At 43.6% G+C, this 16,753-nt stretch overlaps 1 protein-coding gene across 1 annotated transcript in view; it reads right to left on the reverse strand.

Annotated features, from left to right (window-relative positions):
• Positions 1-4,727: 4,727 nt before the first annotated feature.
• Positions 4,728-16,753, reverse strand: part of LOC115464694 (probable palmitoyltransferase ZDHHC14) — a 238,743-nt gene continuing 226,717 nt past the window's right edge. The window contains exons 12-13 of the mRNA XM_030195052.1: positions 16,531-16,628; positions 4,728-4,874 (exon numbers count right to left, since the gene is read on the reverse strand). Coding sequence (XP_030050912.1) covers positions 4,728-4,874; positions 16,531-16,628 — 245 coding nt within the window. The remainder of the gene's footprint in view (positions 4,875-16,530; positions 16,629-16,753) is intronic.

Genomic DNA, 16,753 nt, shown 5'->3' on the forward strand with positions numbered 1-16,753 from the left:
AGCAAAACATCTAAAACTAGTAAAACATGCCCGTTTCTTGCGGCAATGAAACGGGCGCTAGCATGGTTTCCTTCCGGACCTCCCCCCCATCGCTACTCACCCCGTCGGCGTTCATCCGCCATTGTTGCAGACCTCGGCACCACCTTCAATGTGCTGACATTGCTCTGCCCTCGACGTCATCACGTTTGATGCGAGGGCGGGGCCCCAGCACAGTGTTTTCGGTGGCTTCACCACCATGAAGGCTTCAAACCGGAAGTGCCCGGAGGACCTGACAGTGACGTCAGTGTCCTCAGAACGTTGAGGGTGAGTTTTATTATATAGGATTGGGGTGTTGAAAAACACAACTTGGATGTTTTTGAGAGAAAAATATCCTTCTACCACCTTATCACTTTTTTGTTTTGAAAATGAGCCCGAGAGTCATTATATGCAAAGAAGGTGATAACAGAAAACTTGGCTGTCTGCAGAATTTGAGAAATTGTTATCATTCTTCCTGTATGAGATGATTGATTCTTTCTTTGCTTTTGGCTGCAGAACAATACTTTCCTAATATATATTAAGAGTCAAAAGAGAAAAATGGCAGTTTATACATTGTTAGATCAATATTTAGGTACACAGAGCAAGTATAATTTATAACATCTAAGGTAGTTTCAAGCTGTATGTACATTCAATGATGCTATTCAATTAGGTAGCCCCACTGAGTATAAGAACACAAGACTGGCCATACTGGGGCAGACCAATGGTCCCTCTAGCCCAGTATCCCGCTTCCAACAGTGGCCAATTCAGGTCACAAGTTCCTGAAAGACATTTCAGATTGCACCTGCTATTTGTGCAGCCCACCAAAATGTTTTATTTAGATAAATAAAATGTGTATAAACTAAATATTGATGCATATATTATCTGGCCAATATTCAGCCAGCAGCGGTCAGCAGTTTTATAAACACTGTCGCCAACTACATAAGCCCCAGATATTCAGTGCCAGACCATGTTCAGGCTCCAGTGGGGCTGACTGCTGGAGCTTATGCAGGTTCCAGCCAATATTCATCCGGGGCCCGCATAAGAAAGTTATGTGGGCCCTGGCTGAATATTGGCCGGGACCCACATAAGTTTGGCTTTTTAAGAGCCTCGATCCCCCTCCCCCAGCCTGTGCCATGAAGGTTCTGATCTCTCACCACTCAGATCACCCCCACCCCAAAACACCCTGGTGATCTAGGTAGGCCCCCAGGCCTACCTGTGCTTCCTGGTAGTCCAGTGGGGCACTGGGGCAGGAGCAAAGCCCCCTCACTCCTGCTCTTTACGGCTGGCCTTTCACTGCAAGACTGCCATGAGAAGTTGCAGCAGCCATTTTACAGAGGCAGCCACTATTGGCAAGAGCAAGGGGGCTTCATTCCTCCCCCAATGCCCCACTGGTGCAACAGGAAGCTAAAGTAGGCCCACTGGACCTACCTAGACTGCTGGGAGGAGGGGAGAGGTTGGGGGAAGGAAATGGGGGTCAGGGTCTTCTTTATGGCACAGGAGGGAGGGAAAGATAGAGGATGCTTTTTTGGGGGGGCAGGAGGGGATTGTGAGCTCTAAAAAATATATATTATATGGGTGTCAGCATTATTCAGTGCTGGCACCCGCATAGCTAAGGGGGCTGAATTAGGACAGCTTTGAGCTGCTTAGCTACGTGGGTACTGACATTGAATATTGCCAGCACCCACATAAATACCAGCTCTGCCCCAATGTCACCCCCTGTACCACCTATAACCTGCCCATTTTTTTAATGGGTGGTCAGAGCTGACATAATGTGGCACTTCCTGATTTACTGTCGCTATTAGGGGTTAGGCAGCCCTAGGTGATTTAAGCGGGCAGGAGCCTCTCCTGCTGCTTAAATCACTGTGAATATCAAGCCCTATATGACTAAGTGGTGCCACCCCTGGCATGCTTTTTTTTATTAAAAATTATAGTCTCCCTAATAAAAACAATCAAGTGGATTCCATCCAAGCCTTCATAAAATAGCATTAAGGAGAATATTTATTAAGGTGTGGTAAAAGCTGGGTTTTTTTAACAGCACCTTAATTTACCACAGGAGTGACTAACCTGCAGTATCTCAGTACCACAAGGTAGTCACTCACATGGTACATAAATAAGGCTGCTTATGATCAACCTTATAAGCAAAGTTGTTTACACTGCCTGGGAACTTCAGGTCATTAAATAGTGGCCCAATGCTTCTGGGCCGCTTCTCAAGCAGCCACCCAAACTGCCACTGCTGCCCCATCCACAAAAGCATCAACCACCCTCCCATATGCCACCCCAGGAAAAATGTTAAAAAAAAAAAAAGCATGTAGGTGGCCGGCCCCTCTGACAACCACATATGTGCTGTTGAATACTGACTTCTTTAACTCTTCAGGGGCTCCTTTTACAAAGCTGCTGTACAAAGTGGCCTGTGTTAGTGTGGGCGCGTCTTTTCGGTGCACACTGGGCCATTGTTTACCACGGCTGGGAAAAAGGCTATTTTTTAATGGACCGAGAAATGGGCCTGCGCTAATATTAAAACTAGCGTGTGTCTAATTATGGCCTCAGCCCTTACCGCCACCCGTTGACCTAGCGGTAAGGGCTCATGTGTTATCCATGTGGTAACCGTACAGCTCAATTCAACGTGGGTGCGCTGCCAGTTACCATCAGGAATGCCCCCCCCCCCATGGTAGAAAATTATTTTCAACCATGAGATTCATCGTGTGCCAAACTCAGAATTATCACCGGGCATAAGCGCTACCCCGGCAGTAGTTTCGAATGGGTGCGTGCTACCTGCGCATTAGCCCTCCTGCACCTTTGTAAAAGGGCCCCTAGGTTCAGCTTTGCCCATGACAACACCATCCATTGAGCTGGAGGCTGCCATGAATCATGAACCACCTGTTTGACGACAGCACATACAGAAGACTTGTAGAAGTGTGTCTGTACTGACGTGCAACTAGATGGGCAGACTGGCTAGACTCTAGCTTTAATTAAAAAGAGCCACCATGCAGAGGAAAGATAAACAATACAACATAATTTCCTTGGCTATAGCAGCTTAAATTATAAAGATAATTCAAGCACCTTGAACACTTATGGTCAAATTATTTGTATCCTGTATTTTCCATAAACATGCCACTATTATACAAACCTAATTGGAAAATAGCTGAGAACCATGTCCCCAGGTCCAAAGTTTCCTTCCTGACATTAAAAGTTTGCCAGCCTGCGGTACGCAGCTATCTGCTGAACTTTTGAAGATTTCTGCATTGCAAGGAATGATAGAGGAAGTTGGGCTGGGGTTGGAACAGGGTGGGTGAGGGGAGGGTTAAAAGATTCAGGGGAATGGAGACAGGAAACAATGATACGTTGTTAATTGTTATGTTTTATAAGCAGATGAATGCACTAAGCACGAAATAGGGGAGGGAGGGGTGGAAATAACAAAAAAAGAAATAACCCAAGGTGTGTGAGAATGTTGAAGGATTGAAGTTGTAAGTCAGAAAAATTTGTATGTACACTCTTCGGACTCTGTTACTGTTTTGCTCAATAAAAATGACTTAAACATGAAAGTTTGCTAGACACTCCATCCCTTTCCCTAACAAACCCTTAAAGTAAGTCATACAATTTGTATTTATTCTGTTTTCAGTGAGGTAAGGATATAAGATTGTAACTTTATTAGGTGTCTATAGGCAATCTCATTGCGTTACGAGGAGAAAGAGTCCGTGGTATGTTTGAAGAACACTTGCACATATGACCAAACGATATGTTATATGCAGACTCTGCAGGAATTAATTTCCTGGACCCACTGATCATTTCATAATAAAGTTTAATATGTAGAAAAGTAGTAATATTGTCCATTATTTATTTGGTGCATTGTCTTTAAATAAACCAGCACATTCAAACACATTTAAAATAAAAAAAAAAGAAAAAGCAGCACTTCCTTTTTAATACCAACAGCACTGGAACACATACCTTAGAGTGGCATGCAAAACCACACCTGCAGCCTTTAATATTATCATTATTATTATTATAAAAATGGAATGGTAAACTGTTATTTCAAATATTAGCTTTATCATAACACTTAAGTGCAGATTGCTCTGCCCAAAACTGCTGTAAACCTCGACAAGTGTGCATTACAGGAGCATAAACACACGGTATGACAAATTCAGAATGTCGCTCTTTGAACTTGTCCAGTTAACTTTACCCACCTCCCTCTACCCCAAGAAAGGTCATTCACAAAACAAAGTCACTAACAACCTAGTTGTTGAAAATCATTTTGTTTTTTTGTAGGTAAGGGTGTCCATTTCCCATAAGTAGATTCTGCCACCGCAGATGGGCAAGTTGGCATGGTACGGAACAAGCAACATTACAAATCTTACAGTGAAAGTATAAATTCTTGGTTGTTGGTAAAACTGCCCTGATGTCAGAGTGGCACAGCCGGTAAAATCTTGCTCCCTGGGAATGCGAAGTGGTCGCGTTGGTCAAACAGAACTGAGCTTCACAAGCCCACGTACTGAGTCTTCGTGTAAAGAGTCCTGGCTGGCGAGGTTCAACATGTGCATTGTATGGCTGTGAGTGATAGGGCTGCCTGCCGGCAGCATACCAGGCGGTGAGGGGGCTTCCTCAGGTGTAAGAAACTGGTGACCTTCATACTCCTCTTTCAGTGGGATCATGTCTGTTAAAACAGTTTCCGCTGTAAGATTTGGCAATGGACGATGGAGGTGTTGGTTGTCCATGAGCTAAGGTGGCACAAGGTGCACCGATAGTGGTTTTTCTGGCAAAGGCGGTTCATCACCACCAATTATGCTGGGCTCAGTTGTAGCAGTGGTGTGGCTGCAGCCTGCAAAACGAATTTGGTGCTCCTGAATGCACTGATCTTGATCACACTGTAGAAAACAGAGGAATTGCCAAAAACAACCAAAAACAAAGCAAAACAAAACTCCAAACATGCAGGGCAACCACAGGTAGAAGAGAAACAAAAGAAAACAACAGAAGGATGAGGAGAAAATGGGTGTGAAGAAAAGGAGAAAGTCATTATTAACATTTTATATCAGGACATTAGCCAAAAAATTTCCATTTCATGCACAGTCAACTCAGCTAGATTCTTGGATTAATATTATAGGATTCTGAAAGCAAGGCCTAATATTTACACTGCTGAGAAAGAGGTAAACATATATTACAGTACTGCTTCTATACATGCTCAGATCTAAGAATGTTATACAATAAAGCACTAGTACATATTTGTTTCTGGAAGAAATCATTCATAAATTACTACTGTACAGATGATTCATTTATTATCAATTATTTGAGAGCTCTGGAGAACTGAAATTTCTTATCCAGTTTACACTGGGGCATGTCAGATGCTTCTGAGCAACTTGTGGGGAACTGTCTTGGTCTGCATGGTTAGTCCTCTCATTCTTTTTTGAACTTAATTTAGGAGCAATGCAAGATCTAAAGGTACAACAGTTCCATCACTTGGCCCTTGTACGCACCTATCTAGAGGGACAGGAATGCTATAAGGGACCTCTTTTTCAAAGGCGTGAGAGGCTCTATGTGCATGCAGTGCACACCAAAATGAGACTACCAGCAGGCTAACGTGTCCCCCTGGTGGTAATTTTGGATTTGGAACGTGCCCATAACGCAGAGCCAAATTTTTTAAAAATTTCCTACCACACACGGCGTTTCCTTTGTTAATCGGCAGTTGGCATGTGCCAACCAGTCACTGTGCATGTAGTGCGTGAGCCCTTACCGCTAGGTCAACGGGTGGCGGTAAGGTCTCAGGCTGAAAATGGATGCACGCTGGTTTCAATTTTAGTGCACATCCATTTTCTGGCCCCTTAAAAAAGGCCCTTTTTTCTACATGTGGTACAAAATTGTCCAGCGCCCCCCCAAAAGATGCACTCGCACTACCGAAGGCCACTTTTTACCGTGGCTTGGTAAAAGGACTCCCAAGCTACCTAACGTGTACATCAAGTATGAGCATAAGTTACATCAGTTTTTAAAGGGATAGTATGTACAGATTTCCTAGTTCATTATCCTCCAAATTCTATAAAAGTCGCTAAAAATTGTACGTGCAAATTTGGGTGCACAACCAATTTACACACAAAATTTAACTGAATAACAAGCCAATTAGCACCAATAATTGGCCTTAACAAGAAGGTTATTATTTATTAGGACTTATTTACTGCCTTTTTGAAGGAATTCACTCAAGGCGGTGTATTTTAAGAATAAATCAAACGAGCAATACACAATTACAGTAGTAAAAATATTCAAATAACTACAAAGTATACAATAGTGTACTACTTATAATGTCAACAATAATACGTAACAGGTCATTACCGCCCAAATTCTTTACCGCTAGGTCTATGGCTGGCGGTAAGGTCTCAGACCCAAAATGGACATGCGACAATTTTGATTTTGCCACACGTCCATTTTTGGCAAAAAATTTTAAAAGGCCTTTTTTTACAAATGATTCTGCATGCGCCCAAAACCTGTGCCTAGACTACTCCAGGCCATTTTTCAGCGCGCCTTTGTAAAAGGACCCCATAGATAGGTAAGAGAGTAAGAAGAGTAAGAAAGTAAGGTGACTAATTGAAAGAAAGTTGCACATGAGGTCAGAGAGATGGTTAAATATTATCTCAGATAGGGAAGGAGTGGATAAACCAAGTTATTGGTGCTAAGTAGATTTAATTAAAATTTATGCGTGTAAATTTAGGCATGGGTTCAAAAAGGGGGCGCAGCCTTGAGAGGGTCATGGGCCAAGCGGGAGGTTTCCCACAATTTATGGGCGCTGTTATAGAATAATGGGGATCCGTGCCTTATTTAAGCATGGGGATTTACACAAAGGTTAGGCACCTCTTTTACTTTTCTAAATAGGGACTTTGTCATAGGTGCCCTGTATGGATTTCCCCCAAAATTGGCAAGTGGTAACATCTGTACAAAAAATACACATTTTCAATTGTTGATAGGCTGCTTCTAAAATCCATTTAAATTTCATCTCCCATTAAGAGGCCTTTTTACTAAGCTGCATTAAGCAGTTAACACGGGTTTTACCATATGGTAGATGCCAGCACAGACCTGTACTATTAAACCAGCTAAGAGAGTTAAAAACCCACGCTAGCTGCTTAACATGGAAATGGGCAGTGTGTGGACATGACTGGAAGGTTGTAAAAATGTCATGACTACTGAAAGCGTGGCTTCGCTTCCACCATCTCAAGAGAAGGCATTTATTGCAGCCACACTATCAGCAGTCCAGTAGTGAGACTGCTGTCACAATAAGTTCCATAGCACCACTTCCTCCCATTGTCTGATCCACCTCTCAACACCATCCAGCCACTTCCCGATGCACTTCAAATCCCATCCAGCCACCCTTTTAACAGCCCCCACATATCCCCTCCCTCCTTGGTCATATCTACCCTCTTTTTAATTCTGGACATATCTACTCCACTTCTGTCCCCCCGCCTCCACCAACACATCTCCCCCCACCAAAGTGCCATATCCCAACCTATTCTCTCTCAAATCAAACCATGTTCCTCCACAGCCCATCCATCCCCCCGGGGTCTTCAGTAGAACCCGGCAACTATGGTACCCCTCTGTTCTCATCTGGGACAGTGCTGGGATCCAAATGGCTGTCATGATACCTCGTGGTAGTTTCACAGTACTACCAGTAGATGGCATCCTTCCATATAAGATTTTCTCCTTGTACAGAAAGATGGCCTCTAACAGTAATACCATGAGAATACTGCTAGAGGTCATAACGACCATTTTGGATCCTGGCACAGGCCCAGGTGGGAGCAGAGAGGTACCACTCCCATCTGGATTCCACTGAAGACCCCTGGATAGGTTCTGGAGTTTGGGGGTGAGGTGGAATTGGTTTTTTTTTTGGGGGGGGGGGGAAGGGTTAATGGCTAGGAAGGAAGTTTGAGGGTGGAAGCTGTGGGCTTTGGAGGGGAAGATTATTTTGGGAAGCAGGATTTGTCGAAAGGGAGGAGCAGAAACTGGCAGGGTACAGCATTTTAGGGGTGAGAGGTGATGCTGTGGTAGTGATTCTTGTTAAATTAACTTTTGGAGTGAGTCGACACTTCAATGCATGCAATGCCTGATAGCACAGGAGCACCCACAATATCTGGCACTGCTTGTAATACAGTGCCTGTTTGGTAAGTGTCTGCTCTGTTCAGTAAATGTAGGGCAGATGCTGGATACACCCCCTGCATTTACCACACAGGGTTAATGGCCTAGATTCTGTAAAAGGCGCCCAACTTTGGGTGCCGAAAAAAATAAGCACTAAGTGCGATTTGGGTGCAGTTTATGGAACGTGAAAGGATCTACAAACTGAAACCTGGTTTAAATCTTCATATCTGAAATAGGTGCGGATTTGCCATATTCTATAACACTGTACATAAATTCTAGCAACACCTCTGATCCACCCGTGCCCCTCCCATGGCCATACCACCTTTTCAGAGCCACATGGAAATTTACTCACACATCTTTATAGAATCCCGAGTAGGAAGATACGTGCGTAATTTTAATGGTTGCCAATTAGTGCAAATAATTGATTATTAGCACCCAATTATTGCCAATTAACTGCTCATTTGTCAACTTAATTGCACACGCAATTATGGAATATGCTGGATGTGTGCCAAACTTCAGCGCATAAGTTTTGGGCGCCATATACAGAATCTGGGGACTACGTGCTAGGTTTTGCCCCCTAAACTGTACAGCTTAACACGTAACAGGAAAAACAATGCTTTAACAGTTCTGTAAGGTGCTCTAACTAACAGCTACTTTAACAACTGCTATGCCCTCAGATATTCTTGAGCAACGGACTGGTCTCTCTTCTTTTCAATTTTATATGTTGAAATAGCCTGAGAATTATGTGTTTACAATGGGGCTCATCAAAGCATAAGAAAACCAAAAACCCAAGGGCACAGCTGGCTGTGGAAAAACACAGCTGGAATTCTTTCTGTCTACAGACATTTTTTTCCGGTTTGTCAACATTATGCAGAGGCCACACAGAGAGCACCAGCCTTCAACAGCTCTGCAGAACAGACTTGCAATACAAGTTAATTTTTTTCTCTGATATTTATTTAGTAGTGTAATCCTGACAGCACAGACGAACAACTTGTTAAATTCTTTCACACAGTGCTGAAACTCTGTCATCGTGCTGCCTTTTTAGTGAAACAGAAGACAATATGGATCGGACAGTGATGCAGTACACAATGAGATGTATAATACAGCTGATATGGTTTCCATACTAGGTTTTCCCTACACTGTCCCACACCAAATAAGACAATTTTGCAACTGTCGGAATGCAACAAATTAAAACTGTGGTGGTTCCAATCATTTCTAACTGCTTTGAATATTTAGCTCCTCATTTTAAGTTGTATTTACTGCCGTTAAGAGTATTACTGTAAATGAATCCTTATTGGTTCTCATTCGAGAATATCTTGGGACCTGCATTTGTGTCCTGGTCCTGGCAGCAACTTTTTAAAAAATATCCTTAATTGCTAAGTTAGAACACAAGAATAGCCAAACCGGGTCTGACCAATGGTCCATCTAGCCCAGTATCCTGTTTTCAACAGATGCCAATCCAGGTCACAAGTACCTGGCAGAAACCCATATGGTAACAACATATAAATATTTAATTTACAACATTATATATAAAAATTATTTTGCTCATTGAAGAACTCCCAAATGAGGCTAGGAGGCATCAGACATTCAATCCACAGCAAACTATAGGGCTCCAATAGCACAAAGCTATTCCAGATCTGGAGCTTGAGACAACCATCAATCTTTTGGATCGGCAAGCCCTAATGACTTAATCTTAAAAACAATGGGAGAAATATACCAAAAAAAAACCAACTTCCAAAACAGTTGGATACTCTCTGGCGTCACTGTACTAGCGGTTTTGATTATTTTGGCAACTGCTTTGTAAATTACCCCGGAAGCAGGTCACGTTGACCAAAACACCTCTGAATTGTTTGTGGGTGTCAGGTCAGACGAACTCGTCTTCACAGCACTGTGGACTGTGTGTCCTTTTCAAGCTAAGTAGTCGCTTCTTAAGCATAGCCTATGTTCATATTATATTTCTCTCTGGCCTCTGTGAGAAGTAGTGTCATAAATGATAATGCACACATGGCATGAGCCATTCTGACTCCAGGAGACATGATACAATCTCTGATCTTTATCAAGTGAGTTCCCAAAGACCTGGAACAGTACAATGACTATAACAGTTCAATAAATTGTAAATAGCCCACTTTTAATTCATGCGGGGTGGGCACAGTTCCTATGGAGCCAGTTCCTTGGCATAGAGGAAATTCACACTGAATAAAACTGATCTAATCAGACTAACTCAGTAGATTTTATTTTAAATTTTTGGAGCTAGAGGAGATAATTTTATAAAACCTTTTCTGCATGGAAAGCACATTATACAAGTGAACACTGGCTCTTATAAAATTGTGGACAAAGGTTCACGTATAAAAAGTAGGTGTACCACAAGGCAGCATCTATATTTAAGTGATCTGCATGTGGGCCTTCCCAGAACTGTTCCAAGCTTAGCAGGAGTCCTCCAATTGCACTGGGGTGTGGCGCTTCAACAGACATGCCAAGTCACAAGCATTTGGCATGTGACATATGCAATCGGGCCTAGGGTTACCATATTTGCAGAGACAAAAAGAGGCCAGAAAAAAATTAAAATGGTTGCTACCTTTGCTAAAGAAATTTTTATTTGTAATTAGTAAACACACATCAAAGTAACTATACAGCAGTAGACATTCTACATTTCAAGAACTTCTGGATTTGAGTTTGACTGAGCCTAAGCGTACTTATCATAAGAGCGCATATCTCTTTGTCTGGATTCTGTGATATGTATGAAGGTTTTTGCATGACATATGCTTAAAATTGTGTTGCACGAACAAAATTCCTTTGACGATTCAACCAGCAGGGGAGCAGACAGGTGATCAACAATGTCTTCTCTCTTTAGCACCCCCCATATGTCCAGACTGACTAATAAGACAGAGATTGTTTCTCTCATTATGTGGGTAGGTGTGTTGGTCATAGGCACACAAAAGAAAAAGAGGACATTTCCCTAAAAATTAAAAATCCTGTAGGACATATCTGAAGATGTCCAAAACATGGACATGTCCTCTTAAAAGAGAACATATGGTAACCCTAATTGGGCCCCTTCTCCATCTCACATACTTAAGGGGTCCAATCTCATTCATTGGCTTCCTCAATCTCCTCCCTGCTTTTTGCAGAGGCATCTTTCTCCCCTTCATGTCTCTCCCTCTCTGGATCCAGCATACGACTATCCCCCCCTCAGGTGAATCCAGTCACCTGCCCCCCACGGCGGTCTTTTATAACATGTTTTGGCAGTGACAGCGATAAATACACACTGCCCACGGCCTGCCCTGAATCCCTCTCTTTGACATGTCCGGCCCCCCGTGACTCAACTTCCTGTTAACACAGGGGCAGGATGCACCAGACAGGGGTTCCGGGCAGACCACATATAGCGTGTGTTTATCGCTGCCGCCACTAAAATAGGTTTTAAAAGACCATGGGGGGGGGGGGGGGGCGGGGGAGGAGAGGTGCTGGATTTACCACAAGGGGAAGGGAGGGGGTGGAATGGAATGAAGAGTAAGAAGTGCTGTACCAGTGTGAGATGGTTGGATGGAAGTAGGAGAGCAGAGGCACTGGATCCACCAGGAACGGTAGGAGATTTGCAGAATATGCAAGGGGGGGGGGCAACAGGGGACATATTGGACCCATGGAGGGGACAGGGAAGAAAAGATACGGACTACAAGGAGGGATTCCAGACTACAGGGTGGGAGCACTGGGGGGAGAGGAGATGCTGGCCTATGGGGAGTACTGGGAGAAAGACATGCTGGACCCTGGGGGATGGAGGAATGAGAGGGGGAGATATGGACCCAACAGAGGTAGCTAGACACGCAAGAGGAAGGGGTGAGAATGCTACACTTGAATGAAAAGGTGGGAAAGCTGTATTTCGATAGAAGGGAAAGGAAAGGGGGAAATGCTGCACATGGATAGGAGGGAAGGAAGAGGGCAAATGCTGCACGTGGATGGAAGAAAAGGGAGAGTTAGGGAGCAGAAAGGAAAGGATGCCAAGACCATGGTGGTGGGGGGAGAGAAGAAGGGATGCCAAGATAGTGGGGGAATTGCCAAGGTGGTGGGAGTGATGGGGTGGGGGAGAGAGAGGAAGAGATGCCAGGGCATGCGGGGAAAGGAGGAGAGGTGCTGGACCTGCAAAGCGACACAGAACAGGAGCAAGGAAAGAGAAAGGGCACTTGCTCCACCCTGGAGGGGGGAAGTTAAGAAGAGATTGGCTGGGAGAGGGAAGACAGGAGGAAACGAAAGAGAGGGAGAGGGAGAGATGCTGGCATGTGGGGGGGGGGGCATAAGGGCACAGAAAAGTTATGTTGGATAGGGCAAGAATAAAGACACAAAGATTGGAGATGCTCAATATGGTGGGAAGAAGATAGGGCCAAGGAGGACACAGGGGTGATGTGGATAGGATACACAGGCATGCAGAGAGAGAAGATGGGGGAAATGGAGAGAAATAAGTGCCAAATAAGGAGACTCTGGCGAGATAGTTAAGAGAAGACAGAGGAAAACAGAAAACAGAGACTAGGACCAGCACCATTAATAAAATAATGATCAGACGACAAAGGTAGAAATAAGAATTTTATTTTCTATTTATTTATTACAATAAGTCAGTTGTTGGAATGTGCTTCTGTCAGAACTGCTTTTAGACACAGCTGGGGCCTGTGAGAAAAACCTCACTAATTTGTCTTCAATCTCCAGCATTGCAGTGGTAGATGTCCAGCATTGGGATGGGCCACCCTTGGCGTTTCTGGCTTCAATATTGTATTTTTGATCGCTAGGGTCAGGCAGGTTCCCTGGAGTCCTCCAGAACCTGACTGTCCCTCACTATTGAAATGTGATAGTGAAACAGCTCCCCCCACTGGAAGGACTGTAGGGAAGACTCCCGCTCCAGCTTAGAGGGAATAGTGCTTCCCAGGAGTATAGTTTCAGCCGAGAATACATGTACCCTCTTACCCTTTCTTTGCATAAGGTAAAATTTGTGCTCTGCTGGGGACGGTTCTGAGATCCTATTTTTTAAAGTTACATAAGCACCTTTAGGCATTTCATATTAATGTACATCCAACTGAGCTCCACATGAGTTCTTAGTGTTGTCCAGCTCTTGTTTTAAAGGAGCATTAAACAACTAAAGTAGGAATATGCATTTTGCTTCTTTAAAGATACACTGGGGAGTAATTTTATAACAGGGTTCGATAGCTCATAACTGAAAAGGTGACTATCAGGCTTATCTTCCTGACATAAACCGGGAGATGGCCGGCGATCTCGCAAAAGTGGCGAAATCGTATAATCGAAAGCTGCTTTTTTGACACCATCGCCGCTTTCCCGTCGCCGAGCTGGCGAAAGTTTCAAGGGGGCGTGTCGGCGGCAAAGCGAAGGCGGGACATCGGCGGGCATGGGCATGGCTACCAGATGGCCGGCTTTTGCGGATAATGGGAATAAAAGCAGCGGTAATCAGTATTTCGCTGCTTTTACTTGGTCCTTTTATTTTCACGACCAAGCCTCAAAAAGGTGCCCGAACTGACCAGATGACCACCGGAGGAATGGGGATGACCTCCCTGTACTCCCCCAGTGGTCACCAACCCCCTCCCACACTAAACAATAAAAATAAAAACCTTTTTTGCCAGCCTGTATGCCAGCCTCAAATGTCATACCCAGCTCCCTGACAGCAGTATGTAGGTCCCTGGAACAATTTATGTTGGTTGCAGTGGACTTCAGGCAGGTGGACCCAGGCCCTTCCCCCCCCCACCTGTTACACTTGTGGTGGTAAGTGTTGAGCCTCCAAACCCCCCCCCAAAACCCACTGTACCCATATGTAGTGCCCCCCCTTCACCCATATGGACTATGGTATTGGTGTAGAGTTGTGGGGAGTGGGTTTTGGGGGGGATTTGGGGGGGCTCAGCACCCAAGGTAAGGGAGCTATGCACTGGGAGGTATTTGTATATTTGTTTTAAATTTTTAGAAGTGCCCCCTGGTGCCCGGTTGGTGTCCTGGCATGTCAGGGGACCAGTGCACTACAAATGCTGGCTCCTCCCATGACCAAATGCCTTGGATGTCGCTGGGTTGGAAATTGCCGGCATTTTTTTCCATTATAGCTGAAAAACAAAACTGGCCATCTCAAACCCGGCAAACTCTGGCATTTGGCCGGGCTAAACCGTACTATCGACAAAAAAATGGCCGGCCATCTTTTTCGATAATACGTTACGGCCAGCAGTAGCGCCGCCGCCAAAATAGATCGCCGGCGACGTTCAATTATGCCCCTCCACTGCTTTGTCAAGGCAACACATGCATGTGGCTTTATAAAGCACACCAGAAATATCCACAGCAGTACTGAAATCCTGCTGTACCAATTTACATCTGCTTTGAAGGAGTTAATGTATTACTTAGATTGTGAGTCCACTAGGACAGACCTAGTATCTGTAAAATGAAACTGTAAACCACTTAGGTCTAAGTTGGTATATAAATACTTGAATGAATGAATGAATGAATGTATGTGTATACTCTAGGGAGACAATTCTAGAAGTGGTGCCTATGTGCTCCGATGCCGTGCAGTGAAAACCTATTCTATAAGGGCATTTGGGCACCTCGATTCTGTTACAGAATACTAGTGTAACCCAGCGCTTCTTATACTTAGGTGACCAGAGTTTCACCAGCCAAAGACCTAGAGTAACCGAGGGTGCGGCAAGGGTACACGCACGTAACTTCCAGTATTTGCAAGTTACGTTGTGTAACTGAGAGCCCAGCCCATGTCTACATCATGCAATTACCGTACATTCTATCGGACTTACGCACTCTCTCATGGAACAGTGTTTGCGCGCAATAAGCACTAATTTCCTCTGCAACTACTCGCACAGTGGACAGACGCTCATGAGCGCCTAGTTACAGATTTGACTTTCACACGAGTACTCATCTATTTGATACCATGTGCATACACATTGCAATTCCACCTCTGCTCAACACTCACAGAAATGCCTTCTTACTGTGCATTTACATGCACATGTCTGGCTGCACAGTAAGAGCCAACTTCCGTGTGTAAATGCCTCAGAATTTGGAAACCCTATAGCATTTTTTATGTTATTTTTAAGAGACGGTTATTTAGGCAGGAGATAGCAGACTTTGAGGCATATTTTCAAATCACTTTGGGAGGCTAAGTTCCATAGGTTTCTATGGAACTTTGGGAGGCTAAGTGCTTTGAAAATATGCCTCATAATGAACAGCAAAACCCATGGTTGTAAAGTGAAACCTAGATTTTGAATCATGTCTTGCTCCACTGCCAATGAGAAGGGAGAATGGATAATAACAAACTACAGAAGTTCGTCAGATTTGTGGCTTTAGGGATCCACTAGCGAGCCACAGGCAGTTCTATCACACCTGACGACTCAAATATGAAAACCATGAAGTACACATCGCACACTTCAGTCATGCTCCTGCATTTTCCAGTAAACCTCCATGAAGGGTTAAGAGGTATGTTTTAGATACCATAAGAATGCAACACTTATACATCAACCTTAAAAACCTTTTCCATCTCCCACCCAACGTACAAAAATAAACTTAAGACAATTTCGGTAGTAAAGAATTTTTTTTTATAAAGTCATCTTTTATATCTTATTCTTCATGGAAAAATAATTGCATTAACCGCATAAAACAAAGGTCATACAAAATTATTATTTTATTCTGGAGAACACTGTACGTAATTTTGTATGTTATGGTAGCTAAATCAAAGAAGCTTATTTTTTTATTAAAAAATAACATTATTTACATGGCACAGAGGATAGATACCAAACATATGTTCTGTAGAAAAAATACTTCAACAGTTTTTTGACTCGGTGGTAATGCTATGATATTTATTTAGCTAGAACTTAAAAAAAAATAAATTCAATGCCCAAAAGGAAAGCCAGACCTTCTCTTGTTGCTCTGCTGTGCTGCTTGTGGAGTCAGAGATTTTAATTTGGCTACATCAAGTTGTGACACACTAAACAGAGAAGGCAGGTGAAGGTCCAGGTTTGGAAATAAAAAACCCCTAAGCTAAACCCCTTACAAATGCTCACTTAAGGAAAACTTCTGAACCAGGCACATTTGCCAGCAGGACGCCCAAGCCCAGAACCTGACAGGTGGGAACTCTGCGAGAAATCCTATCCCTAAGTGGTGCATTGTAAATGGCACATTCTCCAAATCGCATCTGTACAGGAATGCGTATTGCTCCTATGAATCCTGTGGTGAAGTAATATATTACTATGCAACCATAAAACATTGGCATTTTACTATGAAACCCCATTGCATTATTACAATGTTACTGCTGTCATGGGTAACGTTATTGAACACAATAATATTGGTTAGTTAGTTAGTACATATGTAGGTATACAGGAACAAGTAGCAGAGATTCACTCATAGGCATCCAGATGAACAACACTACGGGATGGCTCCTACCATATTGCTCTGAGACTGGGTTGCCCCATACATTGTGATTCCATTAGAAGGTGCTGCTGGCTGCGGTGTGTTGCTTGTACAAGTCCTTCTGCAATCAACTAAAGAATAACACAGAGGAGAAATCATAATTAAAAATCTGCGTAGTTCTAGCATCCCCATTCAAGAAAACATAAATAAATAAATATCATTGGGCCAATATTCAGCAGGAGTTATGCGTTGACCA

Source organism: Microcaecilia unicolor, chromosome 3 (assembly GCF_901765095.1).
Source record: "Microcaecilia unicolor chromosome 3, aMicUni1.1, whole genome shotgun sequence".
NCBI lineage: Eukaryota > Metazoa > Chordata > Amphibia > Gymnophiona > Siphonopidae > Microcaecilia > Microcaecilia unicolor.